A 21266-nucleotide genomic window follows, 5' to 3' on the forward strand; every position below is an offset into this window, starting at 1 on the left:
TCTAATATTTATAATTTCTTTCCTTCTACTAAATTTGGGGTTTGTTCTTCCTCTAGTTTCTTTAGATGTAAGATTAGGTTTTTTATTTGCAATTTTTCTTGTTTTCTGAGGTAAGCTTGTATCACTATAAACTTCCATTAGAACTGCTTTTGCTCTGTCCCATAGGTGTTGGATTGTCATGTTTTCATTTTCATTTGTTTCTAGGTATTTTTTTAACTTCCTTGATTTCTTCGGTGACCCATTGGTTGTTTAGTAGCATATTGTTTAGCCTCCATGTGCGTGTGTGTGTTTTAACAGTTTTTTCTTGTAGTTTGTTTCTAGTCTTGTAGTGTTGTGGTTGTAAAGGATGCTTGTTATGTTTTTAATTTTCTTAAATTTATCAAGGCTTTTTTTGTGCCTAACATGTGATCTATCCTGGAGAATGTTTCATGTACACTTGAAAAGAGTGTGGATTCTGCTGCTTTTGGCTGGAATGCTCTATAAGTATCAATTAATTCCATGTGGTCTAATTTGTCATTTAAGGCCCACGTTTCCTTATCGATTTTCAATCTGGATGATCTGTCCATTGATGTAAGTGGGGTGTCAAAGTCCTCTACTATTATTGTGTTACTGTTGACTTCTCCTTTTATATCCATTAATGTTTGCCTTATGTATTTAGCTGCTCCTTTGTTGGGTGCATGTATATTTACAATTGTTACATCTTTTTCTTGGATCGATCCCTTGACCATCATGTAGTGTCTTTTGTCTCTTGTAACAAACTTTTTTTTAAAAGTTCATTTTATCTGTTGTAAGTATTGCTACTCTGGCTTTATTTTGATTTCCATGTGCATGGAATACCTTTTTCCATCCCCAAATTTCAGTCTGTGTCTCTAGATCTGAAATGAGTCTCCTTACACAGCATACATATAAATGTTTTGGCATCCATTCAGTCAGTCTATGTTATTTGGTTGGAGCATTTAGTCCATTTACATTTAGGGTAATTATTGATATGTATGTTCTTACTGACATTTTGTTAATTGTTTTGGGTTCATTTTTGTAGGTCTTTTTTCCCCCTTCTTTTGCTCTCTTGTGATTTGATGACTATCTTTAGTATTATGTTTGAATTCCTTTCTCTTTTTAAAAAATATTATAGTTGATCGCAATGTCATTAGTCCCTTCTCTTTTTGTGTATCTCTTACAAATTTTTAGTTTGTGGTTACCATGAGGTTTATATATAGCAATTTCTCTCTATATATGTGATATTTTAGTTGTTGATTTCTTAAGTTGAATGCATTTTAACAATCCAGCATTTGTATTCTCCTCCCAAAATGATTGTCTTTGATGTCATATTTTATATCTAATTGTTTTGTGTATCCCTTACCTGCTTATTGTGGATATAGATGACTTTACTATTTTTGTCTTTTGACCTCCTTTCTAGCTTTGTGTGTAGATGATTTCCTACCTTTAGTGTATGTTTACCTCATTCATTTTGTAATTTTCTTACTTCTAGTCGCAGCCTTTTTCACCCAGAGAATTTCCTTTAACATATGTTATAAAGCTGGTTAGGTGGTGCTGAACTCTTAGGTTTTGCTTGTCTATAAAGCTTTTAATTTCTCCATCAGATCTGAATGGGAACCTTGCTGGGTAGAATATTCTTGGTTGTAGGTTTTTTTCATCATCTTAAATATATTGTGCCACTACCTTCTGGCCTACAGAGTTTCTGCTGAAAAATCAGATGATAGCCTTATGGGACTTAACTTGTATGTTATTTGTTGCTCTTCCCTTGCTGCTTTTAATATTCTCTAATTTTTGTCATTTTCTAAAATTACTTTTGATCTTTAAAATAATAATCAAAACTACCAACATAAAGACCCAAGTAACAGCCACTAAGGAAAGGGTTGCAATCAAAAAAATTGTAACAAACTTAAAATTGCATCTCCGTTCACAGCTGGTCCTTTTCTCTTCCAACTCCTGGACTTTAGAAAGCCTCCCCCAAACCAATGAAGTGCAAAGGATGTGAGAAAATGACAACTTAGAGCATTTTTAAGCAGGCTTAGGTGTTCAACGATTAAAAACAGGAATAGGGGACTGTGAGGTTAGGAACATGTTTCTTAGAAAGTCATTAAAAAAAAATTGCTTTTCTAACCTAATCTAAGGTAGCCATTTCATCATGCCTTTTAATTTCTATGCACAGAACAAATGTAGGCCAATAGTTGAGTAATTTCCATTAGTTAAAAAAAAAAAAGAATGCAAAAGATGGGAGAATTTGTTGGTGCCTGTTTATTTTAATATGCAATAATTTACTTCAAAATGCTTTAGTATAAACTTTGATGTATTTGTATATGTATAGTTTAACTTTAATCTTACCCTGGGGGTAGGCCAGGCAGAATTTGAAGGACCCCAATCTGGTGGCTTTAAACATTATCACCGAAATCTATACCAGTGTTAATCAGCATAAGGGAATGTTAGTAATTGTTCATTAGTGAATGGCGCTTGAAAGGTAAGTGGTTGTCTAGAAACATTTTAAGGGGGAAAATGCACAAGATGAGTTATAACAACATGGCAGATGCTACAAGCTCATGACTTCTGTTAGTATTGCAGGTCTATAACTCTGTGCCTGTGCCTTCCCCCAGCCCACCCATTTAAGACTGTGTTGCCTGATCCACTGGGTTACCTAATCCTGCCTTCAGAATATCACTGCTGTCCTGTCAGTCAAGGTATTTATGGGGTTATGATCAGAAAAGAACTTTCCCAAGCTTTCCAAGGGCCCTGCTTGTGAATACATACTTGTGCATGTGAGAGAACTCTTTCAGATTTGCTTTTATTATAATATGCCACCAGGTGGTGAGATTATGTAGGAGGAAACATATAGCCTTACCTTCCAAGTAAAAGCTGGTGGTTATCTACCAAATGAACTTGTGATGGGTCACTAAACTGACCTAGAACAGACTGCAGTGGTATGGAAAAGGAAACTAAAAGCCCACTCACCCTCATTCCATGGAGAGGGTCATATTTGATCCCTGAGAATTTCCCTTAATGTAGTGCCTATTAAGCACCTCTTCTAGATCAGCAGGCGAATACTGATCTTCAAAGGCTAGACAGAAAGCAATCTAGCCACTGTAAAGGTCAAGGTCATCCTCTGCCAGTGTCACTAACAAAATATAGTTAACAATTTTCTACCACTTCTAATTAAAATTCGATTACTTAGAAGGCTTTCAGTTTTGCGTAATGAATGCTCAAGGTAAAAAAAAAAAAAAAAATTAAAAAAAAAAGGAAAACCTAGCCAAAACAGAACTATTGCTCTCAATTTTAAATAAACCTATTCTGTATGCCTGTTCAGAGGAAGCTGACTGAGGTTAAATGAAGAATAAGTTGAAAAATTAAGAATCAACCTAAGTGAAGGTATGACAATAAAGAAACCTAAAAGAAAAACTATGTCAAACACATCTGATGTTTCACGCTAGGTCGATTTAAACAAAAAAACCCAATTTGGTTGAACATTTTTTTTTTTTAATATGACTATGTGTACATGGACAACTCAGAATAGGGAAAAACCCAAAATTAATGTTTTAACAAATTACAGCTGTTACTAAAGACAATATGCTTGGATTTTAAGGAAACAGTCCAATAAATGAATAGCTTCTCATTCAATCTAGTAGGTTAATCAATCCCTCTTTTACTAAAACACACTCTAGTGGCAGAAATTTACCTTTTTTTTTTAACACTCCATAATAAAAATGTGTTCCCTCAATGTTCTCTCTCCTTCGAATGGTAAAATAAAATTGAATTTATATTATCAAATGAAAGTGCAGGTTTATACAGCTAAGCTCAGCAGCAAAAGTGAAGAAGAAGAATGAAAGGTGAAAGCTCATGGATGCAACGCAGAACGAGGGCCTTTGGGAAGGTATCCTGTAGTGTCCTGGGTGCTAAACACAGTCAACATTCTGTCACTTTTTCATTGCTCTTAAACGAGCAAAACCAAATTCTTTTTTTATTTAAAGAAATACTAAATCTTAATCTCCCCCCCCGTCCCCCATATAATTTGTGATCAGGTAAGGCAAAGATAAGTCCCGCCATCACTGGGGACAGCAGCAATAAAAAGACTTCAGAAATAGCCCTGAATCATCAGCAACATTCTCTCATGGTGACAAAGGAATGCATCCCATAAATCAAATTTTGCAGTGTTCTCACATTATTCTAATTTATTTTGATTAGTTTTAATCTGAAAAAACTTTATAAATACATTATTTAAGAGGACAGTGAATTATTTTCTTGCTCTGAAAAAATAACTTTTTTTTTCTTCACATTTTAAAACTGTTGAGTATGCGTTTGCAAAAAGAGATGCAAGAATAACAGGACGGCGGGGTCTGCAGAATGTCCATGTACAAGGTGCATTTACAAGAACCTGGTAACCTGCCTATAGTTTGCCTCTACAAACAGAGCGCTTTGTAGTAATATATAAACAAACAGGCTTAATTTAAACACCTCTCCTATTCACTCTACTTGTGGAACCAAGAGGTACTTATATTTCAAGTATTATACTGTAAAAGGTAAAAATTTTTGTGTCAATTTTACATGTTAGCTTTTAAAGACCAAAATACCTATGTGAAAAATCACGCCTACTCAGCCCATCTCTTTTTATAGTCAAATGCTCTCATCTTTTAGAGAATGCAGAAAAATATTGATTTCCTAAGAAGGAGCACACTGGAAAAAGCCATTTTAAAGTACTGAAGAACGAGGAGCATTTCTTTTTCTCTACAGGCAAAAATTATTAGAAAAGCTATCCAGTCTGTTGTCTTTCGCTGGTTTTAATAAAGTCTTTTCAAAATGATGATCAAGAAATCCTTAGAAAACTGGAGGAGGGGGATGCTCCTTTATAGCATGGAAGGAATTCCATTAATTGTAGAAATTCTTAACAAATTTCTGCTTTGGTTCTTCAGAAGAAATGTTCATATAACTTCTATATTAGGAGACAGAAAAAAGAAAAGATTAATATGACATTTAAAATCTCAAAAGAATACTATGGTAATGTCTTACATTCCTAAAGCCTTACCATGCTTCTATATAGACATTGTCTCATATAAGAATAGGCAGTTTTATTAGGATCCATGTTCTTATATTTAAGTGAATTCTACCACTAATAGGAAAAAGTCCTTTTCTTTAACTTAGGCTCTATATCGTTTACTTTTCTCAACTGAATAAGTCAACTGTGCTTTTCTTTGAGGTCAGGGCTTTTACGTTCATCTTGAATCCTCAGTACCTGACGCTTCGGGCTCCAAATGTATATTGGAGGTTAAGTAAATGTTTGTTGATAAGTAGTCATGGCACCAAAAGAACCCTAACACCACATAATATCAGACACTGGACTTTGTTCCTAGAGAAGGTACGGAAGAGGGAAAACAGTGAGGATGAAATGACAGGTCAATCAAAAGGTGATTTAAAGCCTGGCAAACGCAACAGAAAGTCATCTGGATGTTCCTATGGTCTCTGTGAATCTGTGACGTGACAAAGTAGAAATGTTTCCACCAACACATGGGTAAGCAGAGTGTTCTCACAGGCAGAAGAGTCAGAATGTCAGGCCTCATCGCTTCCTTCTACAATCTAGAAAAGTAGACCACTAAAGTGAAGTTACACTCCCAAGATCAGTATATTGAAGGGGAAAAAAAAAGACTAGCTTCATTTGGATAGACAGTTCAGTATTGGCTTTTTCAACCAGTTAAAGTGGTTAAAGAAAATATCTGTTACTTACTTTTTTTTTTTTTTAACATTTTTTATTGATTTATAATCATTTTACAATGTCATGTCAAATATCCCACTTATTTTTGAGACTGATGGGATTGTGCTGTTGAGTTACTATGAGCACTGAGTTGGTCATTTTTTACGTTATTTCTTTGGGTCCTGTAAAGTTATTGTTCTTTTTGCACAAAGACTTCAGGTTAAGCATGAGTCCCAGAGACAGGGTATGACAGAACCACCTGCAGTTTCAGCAGTGATAGTTGCTCAGCAGGGGATGGAAGACCCTTGGGTTCAGCATGCTCCTAGTTTGGAATGCCAGTCCCATTACCTAAACTGTCTCTATGTATCTTATTAAATTTAAAAAGGACAATAATATTTATCCAGGTTGGTAAACTCAAAAGAGAAAAATGATGGGAGAACACAATGGCAGTCTTTAGATATCCAAAGAGCTGAGAAAGATGAAATAAAAACCAAACCTTTTCTCCAGTGGGCAGAACGAGTTCAATGGCCCGTAGCTTATGGTGAGGCATCACAGGTCTGTCTTAACACTAAGTGTTAAGTGACACTGACAGCATGCGCTATGGGGCCATGCAGGGTACACTGCTCCACGAGGAGGCTCATGGATACGCAGTGGGTGCTGCAGACTGAGTTTCTACACCAAGTGGGAGAATGGGAGGGGTGATAGAAGTTGCCCAATCCAACTGAAAATTCAATTTCTGTGACCCATGCACAGTCCTTCCATGTGGTTTGTTTGGTCCCTTGAAGAAGGTTCATTCCCTTCTGGGGGTCACATACGTCTTTCTGGTGATCACTAAAGGGAGTCTGAGGCAAGCTTACCTGCTGTCTGCTGTGTCTGAACACCATCTACCTGAGGCAGTGGCCCAAGTGTCCCTTCATCGTCAAAGGCCAAGATTGGATTCAAAGGAAGATCCGCAGTCTCACTGGTGGTGACATCTAATCTGGATGGTTTAGAGCCAATGGGCAAATTTATAATTTCTTCAAAATTTTCATTCTGAACTGATACTCCATTTTCATTTGGTTGTTTCTCCAAATTGGGAGTACTAGGGAATTTGAAAAATCAAAATTAAAAGAATTTAGTATTAAAACTGGAAAACGCATTTTCAGGACAACCAAAAATTTTCATAATAAATAATTTTATGATCTTACAATCAAAATGTTAGAATGACTGACCTCATCATTACTAACAGTAATGGTGAATTCTGACATAGTTGGATTTTAAATTCTTATTTAAAAAAATCTTTTTAAAATTGTTCTTATCGATTAGAACAGATTATCACCATGAATAGTTCTACATACATTTAACAAATTTCTACTGCAGGGATTTTACATTCCTTTGTCTGATTAAGAGTAGCCCTTATTAGGACTTTACTTCAAAGATGAGAGGATTATAATTTGGGGGTGAGGGGAGTTATTTGCACAAGCCGCACAACTACTGGGAGACAGTCTAGACTGAATATATGATCTCTTGATCTCTGGCCCTATGTTTTTCTCACAATGCTATTTTGTATACTCCCTGGCTATTCAAATTTCAGCCCTTCCTGGATATCTCTTGCTTCCTAAAACATGTGCATAATTTTATAGGCAAATTTTTCAAGACCAACCTTTTCATCTTTGCCTCTGACCCCACCTTGATCCTTATTAATTCATGCTTTAATATCTTTGGATTTTTGATACATTTTAACTGGCCACCAAATCCTTAATTGTCTACCTGTAATTTCTCTTAGGGTTATTCACTCCCCTTGCACACTTCGTAAGCCAATAGGCAGCCCTTTGTATGTTCATTGGCACACTTTACAGTGTAGCAAAAACAATGCCTGTGCATCAGATGAATGCTAGATTAATTTTATTGTTCATCTTAACTGGCTGCAGCAGTAAACTTACTTGCAAGCTTCATAATTTGTTCAGTGCTCAATTCATGTATAAAAAAATGACTATTTGACATTCTAAGCTTAAAAATCTTCAAATGGAAAACAAGAGTAAAAATATGAAGCAGAAATTGTAAAGGTTTTAACTCCTAACACATACTGATCATAAACTGAATGTCTAGCTCTAGATAGAGATCTGTGGAAAGAGATCAGAAAATCAGGTCTCTAATGCCAGTAATGCCCACTGCCTGAACTTTAGCAAGTTAGTTACTCCTTCCCCAAATGGTAGAAATGAAGATAATACACATCCAATCTTTCCATTGCCTTTTTTTTTTTTTGAGGAATCTTTGCTATTGAGGAAATAGTACTTTCCTCAGTCAGTGAGAAATATTGCTTTTGTGGAACATATTCTAAAGCATTTCTGATTTGGATATTTTGATATATTTCTGTTAAACTTTCTCTTCTAGAAAAAAAAAATCAAGATGCCTGTCCTAGGCACTACAGGGTACATTGAAAATATTATCTGTAAAAGTGCTGTGGGAAAAACAAAAATATTATACACATTCAGACTGTGATGGTGCTTTTCCACTATTTCAGCAAGGAGGGGGTCGGAGGCTTGGCATCACGGTGGTCTACATGAGTGCGCGCATGCGCGCGCGCGCACACACACACACACACACACACACACACACACACACCCCCTATCACCTGCCGTCCTAGGTGCCTGGGCTGCCACACCCATCCTCCTGTTCTTTTCCAACACCAATGGGCTTTCTGTAACCAGGGAAGAGTTTTGGTTCTCCTCCCAAAGAGATTTTTAAGTAGAAGTTTGGGCGAAAGAAAAAGAAGAGGAATGAATCTTCAAAACCCTGGTGCCTTGACCGTCTCAACTCCCGTCACCTTCCAGGCCTGCGTGTGCTGACAAGCTGTGTGGCAATGCCAACCCCAGACTTGAGTCAAAAGCTGACCTCATTTTCCCCTCCCACTCCTACCCAACCACCCCACCCATTCTTATAGCAATGACAGGAATAATTGTGCTATATGTTTTTGAAGCCCAATTATTAAATGTTCAGAGGACACTGATCAGCAGAAACTACAAAACAGACTGAAGTCACTGGGGTTAGGGTTTATGGATCTGTGTGCCCTCTCAAGATACGAGCACCAGCTTCTGAATTCCCTTTGTCTACACTCTGGAGGTTGAAGCTGGATGCAAGACTCTTGAAGACCACGTACTCGGCTGGTCCAAAGCCTAGCCAGGGAAGGGGGCTGGACCATGGTGGAAATCTGATAGTCTATACATCTTACGGTAGCCAAGACCTTATTTTCAAATTTTTCTTATCATGTTATAGTGAGCAACTTTGAAAGTGATACATCGCTTTCTGTCTGAATGATAGGGGCTTGGGAATGTTACTTTTCCTTTAGACAAACCTAAAAACGATAAACTCCTAAGATTTGGAGGAAAACCACTAGGGCAAAACCTGAAATTACTACAAATCCCTTGTGTAAGAGAGAAGGAACATTCCATTGAAAAGACAGTTCCCTAGGGCTAAGAACAAGCATAATAAAATGTCTTGTAGGGGTATTAGGAGGGTAAGACAGTAGACTGTATGTATACTCATGAGACTTTTTTAGCTTCTAGAATAGAGATTCGCAGCTGGACGTGGAAGAACGTATCTGAATGACCTGAGAAACTTAATTTCTTCCCACCATATCCCCCACACACTTGTACTCACACATTTATCTGTATCCTCTGTTTCCTGTTTCCGAGCAAGTTTCCTATCCATGAACAGATGTTCTTCTCCACTCCCTGGGCACTTCCCTCTATGATACACTCTCTAAAGAACCTAAACGGCTTCTGGAGTGAGAACCATCCTGTCCAGGCTCATATATTTCTTGGCATCTTTAAAAGTTGGCCAGAATTTTGGCAACACCAACCCTCTTCAGTTCTACCTATTGTCAGCAGGGAGACTGTCAGACAAGGAGAATGGCTTTCATGCTTGAAGAGGATCGCATACCAAAACCCAGAGCCAGAGAAACCACAGGGGCCAGACATGTCACTCAGGCCCTTCAAGGTTCAGGGTGTTCCTGTGCAGGGTTTCCCTGTACCAGGAGTGCTGTGAGTGCTGGAAAAGGAATATCAGGAGGACTCAGTCATCCCCAGGTCCTGTGAGACCATTTGCTGACATCCTCGTGGGGTGGGTAGGGGCGAATATAACCCAGTTCCCAGCACTCATTTATTTTTCCTAAAGAGAAGACAAACCTCTTCTTCGAGTACAAGGTACTCAAGACATTCTAAAAAGGCAAACTTCCCCTAATCTGAACCAAAAATATTCCTTCTCAGGAGTGGAGTTTTCTAGTGAAAACAAACCCTGCCACCCTGTCACAGTGGATTCCCACAGTGGATTCCCACATCAAGTTCCTTGGAAAGGACCCTGGGAATCTCCAACTAGTGATTTAATTCATAGTGGGCAGGCTGGGGGAAATCTGTAACTCTACTTTGGGTGCATAGCAGGGCATTTAATAAAGAAGCTGACTGCAAGGATTACAGAATGCTTCACTAAACGTAAGGCACTGACGTGGAAAACAGTGACTCTGGTAAAAGTGATTTCAAGGTTGACTTGAAACTGGGTGTAAAAGAGAGCATCAATGGAAATGATTTATTTGTAGTTTTAAGTCCTTAACAGGATTTCAGAAGTAAAACTGTTTAGAAATATGAGTCTCCACTGAATCAAAAGGAATGTCCATTTGTGAATAGGAAACTGTCTTAGGGAAGGGTATGATAAGTACAAGAGGTCCTTCTCTAGATGAAGGAGGATGAGTGGCAGGCAGCCTCAGGGTCAGGTGCTAACGCCAGTTTTATAATTATCTGGAAGACATACAGGGTGAACATTTTGAGTATGCAGATAATACTTATTCTGGGAAATGCAAGTCATAAGAAGAATCCCTTGAGCATAACAGGGAAAGCAATGAGTTTAGAGAACTGTAGGCTGAGCTGTCCTTACAAGACGGAGAGTTATCAGCCACAGTGGAGGTAAAAGATCTTGCGATCACTGTGAACTGCTTCCTGGTGACACTGGATCTTTAGTTTTTTATGGTTCAAGAAAAAGCCAATAAAATATGAGGCAAAGGAAGACGGGATACCAGATATAACACAAAAGTATTTTTCTACATTATCACACTGCAGCTACACCCACTATACTGTGTGTCTTCTAGACACTGCACTTTAGAAGGATAAAGATAACACCTAACGTTTGTATGGGGCAACACGGGTTTAGGAACTCCTTCACTGACAATATTGTACCCCACCCCTCTTCCATATCTTGTGGGGGAGATATCGCCAGGTCCAGATGAGATATTCTTAGTTTTCTAAGTAGGTTAATCCCAGAGTTGTTGAACTTCTAGGAACTTTTGGGGGGCAGGGTATAGCTCAGTGGTAGAGCACATGCTTAGCATGCACGAGGTCCTGGGTTCAATCCCTAGTACCTCCTAAGCCTAATTACCTCTCTCCCCCAACCCCCAAAGTAAAATAATTAAACAATACAATAATAAATAAAATATATATATATAAAAAAACCTAGGGACTTTTGGTTCTAAAGCACTTCTTCCTCACCTCCACACTCATGTTGAAGAATCTCTAGAGAAATATGACTCAATGATCAAAGATCTGGGGAAGGAGCCTTTTAAAGATAAGGCAAACCTGTTAGTTTTTTTTTTTTTTTCCTTTTCTGCCTCTCAGCTCAAAATTTACCCTCCATTTCTGCTCTGTGAAATTGGATCTGGGCCCTTTAAATAATTTTCCTTTGCCAGCTTAAGCTCTGTCAATCATGGCTGTTGGAGAGACACTGTAGGAGGAAGGAGTTCTGCTTTTTGGTTTGGGTATGCACGCTCAGCACGCTCTGGCAGCACATCCTTGGGGCCTTCCCAGAGTCCGGCTCCTGCAGTGCTTGAGAATTCCTCAGTGCCAGTTCCTGCAATGCACCATGGCCAGCAGCTCCCCCCAGCATCCTTCTAGGGCAGACTTGCGGTAGAGGACCTCTGGTGAGACACCTTCCAGTGGACAGCTTTTCCCCAGCATTCTAGAGGGTGGCTATCTGGCCAGGTCCACTGTCAAGAAACCATAGCAACTTCTCCACCATCTAGTGTCTCACAGTCATATCCTGTCCAACAAGGTCTGGATGGAAGCCCTGAAGGAGGGGACTCTTCCTTGGGTATGGCCCAGGGGATGGGGACGCTGCTTTTATCTGCTACTCCTGTATTCTTTACTTCTTACTAGCCAACCTCCTGTTACTCCAATCCCAAGTAACAGTTATTCTTGATGTTACGTTTTCCTGTTCAAATTAATCTCTGGTTTCTCTCTCCTGATTGAACCCTTACTGATGTAGTAAGCATAACAAAAATATTCGGTTAATAAAATGAAAGTAGAAAGGGAATAGAAAAAAATCCATAAAATCATGAAAGGTATGGAAATTGTGAAAAAGGACTTATTCCCTGAAACCTAATTTATGACAATCATGGGTCCTAACTTTTAAACTGCAAGTTCTCTATAAGAGAAATACAAGTACTTCTTTATGTTGTTACTACGAGAGATGATGTAAAGTGAAAATACAGATTGTTTCAAGATTGGCATGGATAAATTCAAGGAAGATAAATTTTAAAATAATTAAGGGAAGCAGAGTTTCTTAGGTTACACATTGTAAGCTTTGTGTATCACGCAATGAGGAATAAATTTAACAGTACACTAAACATTCCCCAGAGGCCAGGGTCATTAAGAAATGGACTGTGTTTCTCAAACTGGGTTCCAACTCTTTATATGAATTTTTACAAATTTGTTTTTGCTCTGATAAAATAAAAAAAAATCATTAGAATAGTCTGATCATCTACATAGCTATCACAAAACTGAGTGTTATCACATGATTTTGGTGCTTCATTCTTCATTAGCATTTCAGAGCATACTGATACCAGGTAGCACCAGCTTACGTGACAAGGGCTAGTAACAAACCAGTTTGTGAACTGGGTAAATAAATATTGTGTTAATGCCAAGTAAAAGCCAAGAGATATCATGGTACACTGTATGAAAAGAGATTTGAGGTTTTAAAGCAGTTTAAATAGAGAAAAACAATGGGTGAAATAATCACCAGCAACTCATGGTAGCACAGAGCATCTCTAATGCATCAGGTCCATGTGTATACTGTTGCCTTAATTTCAGAAAAATATTCTTCATGACAAATATCTTTTAATTTGAATGTTTTTGAGCTAGCAGTGTTTTTTATTAAAACTTAAATTTGTGATTTGTTTTGGCTTTATAGATAAATAAGACCTATCAGAAACTTAAACCTAAGTTTATATTTGTAAACATAGTAACACTTGCATAACTCCAGGAATCTGCTAGGATTTTTTTCCTTTAGAAGGGAGAAAACATTGGGGCCAAAATGGATTTAATTTGTTAGGGTCATTCTTGTGTTATATACTAATGTTTATATTTGATACTAAACTGGATCTGCCTATATTATATTAAGTGAAAGACTAGAAAAAGGTCTGTTTATATTTTTCCTAGTAGTATTATGTTTCAGCTTATTATATAATAATTGATCACTGGTGATTTTACCACTGAAGAGCATCAACTAATGTATACTAATTTTATTCCTCAGAGAGAATTATAAGTGTCTTAATAAACCTATTCCTTATAATAATGGAGTTCTCTCTGTGGTAATTTTTATCCTTTCCTTAAAATTTCTTAAGTCAATGAATTAAATGTCATAAATTATAGCAGTTGGAAATGAATATTTTATTTGAAAATCAAGCTGTAACTAAAAGTGTAATGTCACTTATTGGATATTTTAGGTAATTATAATTATGACAATAAATTTATTCAACATAATCAAAAGCTTATTGGTAAGCGCTCTCTTAGGAAAGTTATCTTCTTTGGTATTATAGTGGGCAAAATCAAAAAATTTTTACTGTCCCAGAAAGATAACCACAGGTATCTTATGACTAATAGACAACTTAGGATATCCAGCTTAGGGTAACTTATCTTTTCATTGCTGCCAATAATATAAAATGCTGTGCAGAAATGTATTTTTAGATTAAGAAAAAATTAATTTATGTATATTAAATCATTATATGGAATACCTTAAACTCAAGACAGTGGTCAATTATAGCTCAATAAAATTGGAAGAAAAAAGATCTTAAAAGACATATTATCTGTTGAAAGAAAAAAATTAAATTCAGGAGCTTCAATTCTTTGATGGAAGCAAAGACTGATATTAGAGACAGAAGAACTCATAAAAAAATTAAATAAATTCTGAAAATTAAAAAGTCACAGCTGAAATTTTTGAACATTTATTACAAATATTTCTACAAGTTCTCTCTGACTGGATTTAGGCACAGGCTATGATTACCCTTATTTTTCATTTTTGAGAGTGCTCTTATGACGCGGTCAATTTAATTGCAAGGGAAGAGAAAGGTAATATTTCTTCAATCCATACTTCTTTCTTAACTCTTGTTAGCAACCTTTTATTTCCTCAATATGAAGCCCCACAACTAGTGTAAGAAATACTGGCATCTAAATTTTTACTATGGAGCAAACCTGTGACTCACTGTAATATTATGTACAGTGAAAATACAGTTGTTCTATATCATTAAAGGGTGTGAAGGTGGTCTAGATCATGCCAAATATATACAAAGAAAAGCAACATTATTCCCTGAAACTTTTTAATAGTCACACAAAAACTTCATCATCCTATTTAAAGATTCAAGAAAAAAGATATTTTCCTTTTCCCAGATTACAGAATTACTAGCTCTATCAAAAATTAATGATCCTCAATAAAAATAAACCTTCATGTTAAAACTCTGAAATTCTGCCCAGCCCAGAAATTCTGGTAGGATTGGTGGGGCAAAAGCAATAGCGCTTTGCTCTAATGTGTGTCAGTAAAAGAGGCCTCAGCTGTTTAACTCACCTCTCCGCAGTCACTTTGGATTGGTGTGAGGTAACCGCATGGGGGCTGGCTGCTGGTTCTCCTTGTCCTGAAGAGTTTGTCATACATGGAAGTGCAGATACCGCTGGACATAGCAAAGAAGATGGAACAAAGCGTTACTACTACTGTACTGTCAAACTCAAACCCTAGGGGACAAAGCCTGGATGCACGTCCTGGCTCTACTACTTATCAGCTATGTCACCCTAGGCAAGCCACAAATGCCCTGTGCCTCAGTTTCCTCATGGATAACAATACCTACCTCATAGGCTAATGTGAAAATTAAATGCACTAACACAGGCAAAGTACTTAGAACACTGCTCAGTACGTCATAAGGGTAGAAATCAGTACTGCTATTATTTTCACTTGCACTAAATTGACTTTGGATCAAAAATATGTAACACCGAAACCAAAGCAACTGATGAAGAAAGCAGTAAGCTGATTTGATCAGGCCAACGCTGAACGTCTTTACTGAAGGATTTGGAGCAAATCATCATGAAATACCTAAGTGGTGGAAAATATTTTTTAAAACTCAGTTTAGTTATACCTACACTTAGAATGGTAGAGATGTCATGCCTGGAAGGCCAGTGAATTGTACCTAACTACATCACCAGTCATTCAGTGCTCCCCACTGGAGTCTAGCATAAGCCAACAATATTGATGACTGATTCTAAACTCTGGGCCAGGTTTACTTCAAGTCTTGTAAACCTTACTAGGTCACAGTTTCAGGGACCTTTGTGGCAGTTTATGGTTTCAGCTTGATGTGAGAGAATAACTGAACTAATTCTGAGAAAGTGTTATTTCATAGCCTGGCACAAATTCAGTAAAACTGCCAGAGGTACAAGGTATCTGATAACTGAACCAAAGAAGAGACTGATAACTTAAAACCTGCCGACACTGCCAAAGCTGGTAATGGGCAACCTCTGAGAAGACTCCTGATAGGTCTGAAAAGTCACCTGCCTGCCCGCCCTAGAATTCTCTTTGGAGCCCTGGTGACACCATGCAGTCCTCAACCACATGTGGGACCAGGAGAAGAAGAACATCCGTTATATAATCTTCAGGACTCTTTTTAGCAGTATTAACGCAAACCAAATTTATCATGAGTGTTGATAAACCCAGGTATGACAACTGACAGATTTTACCTTCCCTCTCCCCATTGTTCATTCTCCAACTGAGGTACAAAGAATATCCAAAGAATTGATAGGACAATAGCAGGAAGAAGAAAGATGGAAAAATAAAAAACCCAACAAGGAATCTGGCCATGCACAAAGTACAGCATCAGCTCCTCAAATAATCCTGAGTTGGTGCAATTTACATCCTAAAGTGCTCATTCTAATGACTCACTGGGTGCTACGCCTGCTTCAAGCCTACATGTATTATAACATTCTTGGAGATGACCTGATAAAAATGCAGTGGGGTTAATATGCAACCACTACAGTGACTCTCCAAACAAATAAAATTAGGGCATCTTTAAAAGAGCATGAAAACCTTACTATGAAGGAATCATGACATTGAGAAACGAGGGTAGCCTCTACTGAAATAAAACCAAATCCTGAAATACCAATATTTTACATTTGAAAACCCCTGGAGTTTACAAAAAATGTTCTTTCACATACATCACTTCATTAGATCTTCACTCCAGTCTTTAAAAAACAGCAAAAGAAACTGAGGTATCTCTGGTCCTTTCTTTTCACATTGATATTGCAGATGAGGAAAGAAGATGACTGAATACTGAACTAACGACCAACCACCGATATGTACAATCATGAAGACCACGTGGAATCACAAAAGGAACTGAATAACAAGCTGGTGACTTGGACTTCAGCTGTGCAAACCAGGCCTGTCACTCACTCTGAATGCTCCTTGGAGGTGAGGACTTTGCCTGACCTGTTCACACTGAATCCTAGCACCTACAACAGGGCCTGGCACACAGGTTTCCAAAAATGCTTGCTGACTCCAAGATAAAGCATATTCTGTCTCATAGGCCTGCAATGGAACTTAAGCAAGAAAATGTACGCAGACATAGCTGACTCAAAGAAGGCATTTTAATAAATAGTAATTGAATCTGAGTACTGAAACACTAGGTAAACTTTATTATTTACACCAAATTTGGTTTAAAATCACCAAGAAATTAACCAGCTCTGTCCAAAGCCTACAGCACATGAACGACTTTCTAATGAAATTTCAACACCTTTCAAATTTAAAACTCTATTCTGAAGTCAGAACTAAAAGAAATAATATTTAAATTCATTTCTGAGAACTGTCATAAGTACAAATTGTCAAAATGTTTAATGTCTTTAATAGCAAATATAAATGCAGGATCCTTCAGCAGGTAGTAAATAATAAATGAAATTTAATTTTATAAACTCAAAATTATTCTTATCATGTGTGTATACATAGCTATACAGGCATATATACATATATACACACAGATATATACATATATACACATAGATATATATAACATAAGATAACTTAAGATATTAAACACTCCATTAGAGTATAAACAGGTGTAAAAAAAACCCTGCTAGAAATGCTAGAGATTTTTAGATAAAAGGGAGTATCTGTGGACTAGATGAGACACACCTAAGCTTCTGAGTCAATGAGTATTTTTTAAAATTTTAAATCAATCAATGATTTATCTTGACCTCTAGAGAGTCAATTCAAAAATTCTATATTTGAATTCATTTGAGTTCACTGAAATAAATACCTGTTCCTCCAGTGAGAGCTCCCTTGGTTATATCTCCGTTTCTCTGATCAACAGTTTTCTAATAAAGAAAAAAGAAAGATGTTTTAATGTTAAAATTGCAAGTGAAAGTAAACAGAAAAAAAAAGCCGTTATGAATAGTTTAAAAATGGCCATCTTAATACCTTATCTGCAGCTTCTGTTCTCCTGGTTCTTTTCATAATCTCTTCAAGTCGCTGCAGGGAAGGAAGAATGGAGCAAACAGATCAGATAGAGAAAGCAAGGCTGGTGCACTTCTCTGACTAAGCAAATAGCAGGTCATTAAAACTTGTCTATTATTTTGGGAAAACACAGCTGTCTTTGTCTTAACAGGACTTATTCAAGGAAGGTGGAACTGGCTTAAGCCACATGAACTGGAAGGAACTTTATGGTGAAGGCTGAAACATGAAGACTGTTTTCTTTGGAGAAGAATATTTATACTGAGAGCTACTTTAGTTTATCTGGAATGGGCAAAACACATTTGCTTTCTGACGGCAGTAAGCTGGTGTCTCGGTCTTGAGACGGCCTCAAGTCTAGAAGAATCAGGACAAAGAGTGCGCCAGGCTTCCGAGTGGGACGCTACTACCTTCTTTCTCTCCAGGCGCTCCTGCTCTTCTCTCTGGAAATGCTTCTCCCGTTCCTGCCGGACCCTCTCTGCTTCTTCGCGAACACGCGCTTCTTCTTCTTTCTGAAAACAAGAAGTCGGCATCTGCTTCTTACAAAGAGGCTGGATATGCCCGCTGCCCAGCGGTCCCCGGGCGCCCAGGGTTGGGGGTAAGAATGGCAGGTGGAGAACGTGCGGACCCCAAGGGCGCGCAGGAGACAGGGCACTCCTAGCGCTAAGCTCAACATCTTCCTCTACTCATCCGCGCCACCGCTCTCCGCCCCTCTCCGCATCTCCAGTCCGGACCCCACCTGCTTCTGGACGCGCTCCATCTCTTCCTGCTCGCGCCGCGCCCGCTCCTCCTCCTGCTGCCGCAGCTGCTCTTCCCTCTCCCGGGCTTGCTCTGCTTCCAGCCGGCGGGCCTCCTCCTCCCTGCGGGTTCTCTCTTCAGCCACCTTTTGAGCCAACTCCTCCCTCTTTTGTCTGGAAAAAGACAAAACCCAAGCTCAAGATGCATGAGGGGAGTTCCCTGGAGAGTCTCAAGTGAGTGGTTATCGCCAGGACAGCCTGCTGGGCGGTCTGGCCAAGTCTCCACTGGACACATGGGGAGCCATCCTCTCTTCCTCCTCCCCTCCACAGCCTCACGTTGCCTTCGGGTGGACAGACCCAGAATGTATCCACCAAGATTCGGAGGACAGCTTGTTTTTCAGAAGGATCTGCAACAGAACTATCTTTAAAGGCTGAGATAGTTGGATTGTTTAATCCAGTAATGTGACTTTTGAGTAACGAATTTAACTCTCCCCCCAAATATTTTGTAAATGAGAAATGAGAAAAGATGATGAGGAAATACGGAGATGAGAGCTATGTCAAATGAAATACTCAGACTGCACAACTGTACCTCTATTGTGGTTATGACTGCAAATACACGTGTGTATGTATCTACTGATGTGAGCATACACACCCACACGCTGTTCACAGAGACTGGAAAGGGTTACCCAACATGTACACAATTATTGAAATCTGGTAAGATGATGGGAATTTTTTTTCTTTAAACCTTTCTTCATCAATTTTGTCCTACTGTCATTATAGTAAGAAAATGTGACTTAATAAAGTCACGTAGTGGTCAGAGGAACACCAGGGAAGAGTAACTCTGAAACAACTGATTCACCTTCAACACTACTACCACCTCTTCTGACTGAAGATTTAATCCGAGGTGTCACTAGGGTGTCTCTATGCAGTGTGTCACTCCTTTACCTTTCCAGCTCTTCCTTCTCCCTCTTCTCCCTTTCCTCCTTCTCTCTCTGCTCTCGGGCCAGCCGCCTCTTCTCTGCCAGCAGCCTCGTGGCCTCTTCCGGGTCGGTGGTGCCTGCAGAGGTCTTAGGAGAAGTACTGGCAGTCACAGTGGGGGATGGGACTGGCGTGGAGGCTGAGGCCGGACCTGGCGCTGGCTCGGAGGCTGGGACTGGAGCTGGGGCTGCCGCTGGAGCAGCTGTACAAACAGGTACAAGGAGAAAACCAACTGGAAACAAAAGCCAAAGAACAAGACAAAAACGAGCATTCCCCACTCCCCAGGCCTAGAATTCAACATTATAAAAGAAAAGGGAACGTTTATCACTGCGTGTTCTCACGGTTTCACTGTATTCTGTCTGTCACCGGGCAACGGATAACACAAAGCTGCGTGTGTAAGTGAGACATGCGAAGCTGACACTCTGTCACCAAGTCTTATTTTTATACAAGTTAAATCAGTTAACAACATATATCGAATGTGTACTGAGTATAGAACCTCACGTTAGGTTCTGTGGGAAGTTATAACCCCAGCAAAAAAGAAGACGAGATCTTCCATTTGCCTTTCATTGCATTAAAAAAAATTCCTTTTCTTTAGTGACTATTCATCACTAGAGGACTCAAGGCTTTTGGTGACCATTCCCAGTGTCCGTAACAGGAGCCCAGATTCAGGCTGGGAAGATGGTCCCTTTTGTCTACTCAGAGCCGTCTCCAAGTCTGAGGAAGGCAGAGCCAAGGGTCTTTTCAGCAACCCGCACCTGTATTCCTTATACAACTCGGGGCTCCACTGCCAGGCCTCATGCCAAGATGTGAGATAGAAGCAGGAGTTCTCCGACCTTATTTGGACTCTGGAAAATGACCCACAGGGCTGATGTAGCAGGGAGCCCTACAGAGGTCCATGGTGATGTGTGATCTCTGGTACCTGACCACTCCAGACCCTCCTCTCAAGGTTTCTGTTTCTCCTTCTGCTCTCACACATCTTTCTTTGCTCTCAGGACACTTTCTGGCCTTTCTCTTCTTCTTCACTTCATGCAAACAAACACTGGACTCTTCCATTCCCTAACAACACTATCATTTGTCTTCAGTCATCTATTCTATCTTTGCCCCACCTTCTAACTTCAAATTAAGTCTTAAGGAGAAACTTTGGAATGAAGACAACTTGCAACAGGATATATTGAATTTCTAGTTCCAGGTGATTTTAAACATCTAAATAGCACCTGGTTAGCCTGGTAGAGATGAGATCCACTGGGTCTTCTGGAAAAAATTCTGACCTCTGTCAAGCACACAGGCTAAGTGAGCCAGTGGTCCTTAAACTCCAATATGCAGAGGGTAACTGGCCACTCTAATGTGACAATCCTGCACAGGAGTCAACAGATGAGCCTAGTATCCCCAGAGTCCTTGGATACACTATGTATTTGGTTCAGTAGGTCTGACGTAGAGCCAGGGTTCTATAGTTTGAAATATTATAGATGTGGTGGTTTAAAACTATTTCCCTAAATCCTTCGAAAATCCTCCCTTTAAAAGGTGGAGACTAATCCTCTCCACTTGAGTGTGAGTTGAACCTGGTGACTTGCTTCGGATGGACAGTGTGACAGAAACTGTGACTTCTGTGTGTGTGTGTGTGTGTGTGTGTGTGTGTGTGTGTGACTTCTGGGACTAGGCATAAAAGATAACTGTGGGTTCCTTGTGATTCTCTGTCCCAGATCACTCACTCTGGGGGAAGCTAGCAAGAGCAAGCGGACAGACTGTGAAGACATCAAACAATCCTCCGGAGAGGTTAACGTGTCAGGAAACAAAGACCACGTGCTGACAGCCATCCTCTGACGACCTGGCTAAGCTGCTCCTGAACTCCTGACCTAAGACTCTGCCTGATATAGTAACTTCGTTGTTTTTATAAGCTGCACGGTTTGGGGATAATTTGTTACACAGCAAGAGATAACTAACACAAGTGATTCTGATGCAGGTGCTCTGAATACCACACTTTGTCAAACACTGGACTCGGTCAATAAAAGGAATCATAAACCACACCTGAATTAATATGCTGTGGCTCTGACAATATACTTTTGGATGTACAATTCTTC

At 39.0% G+C, this 21266-nt stretch overlaps 1 protein-coding gene across 1 annotated transcript in view; it reads right to left on the reverse strand.

Moving 5' to 3' along the window:
* Positions 1 to 3467: 3467 nt before the first annotated feature.
* Positions 3468 to 21266, reverse strand: part of MAP7 (microtubule associated protein 7) — a 133609-nt gene continuing 115810 nt past the window's right edge. Inside the window, 8 exon segments of the mRNA XM_006188479.3 lie at positions 3468 to 4939; positions 6553 to 6776; positions 14558 to 14660; positions 17283 to 17340; positions 17444 to 17494; positions 17884 to 17985; positions 18213 to 18384; positions 19156 to 19390. Of these exon segments, the coding sequence (XP_006188541.1) occupies positions 4929 to 4939; positions 6553 to 6776; positions 14558 to 14660; positions 17283 to 17340; positions 17444 to 17494; positions 17884 to 17985; positions 18213 to 18384; positions 19156 to 19390 (956 nt within the window). The 3' untranslated portion in view covers positions 3468 to 4928.

This window comes from Camelus ferus, chromosome 8 (assembly GCF_009834535.1).
Source record: "Camelus ferus isolate YT-003-E chromosome 8, BCGSAC_Cfer_1.0, whole genome shotgun sequence".
NCBI lineage: Eukaryota > Metazoa > Chordata > Mammalia > Artiodactyla > Camelidae > Camelus > Camelus ferus.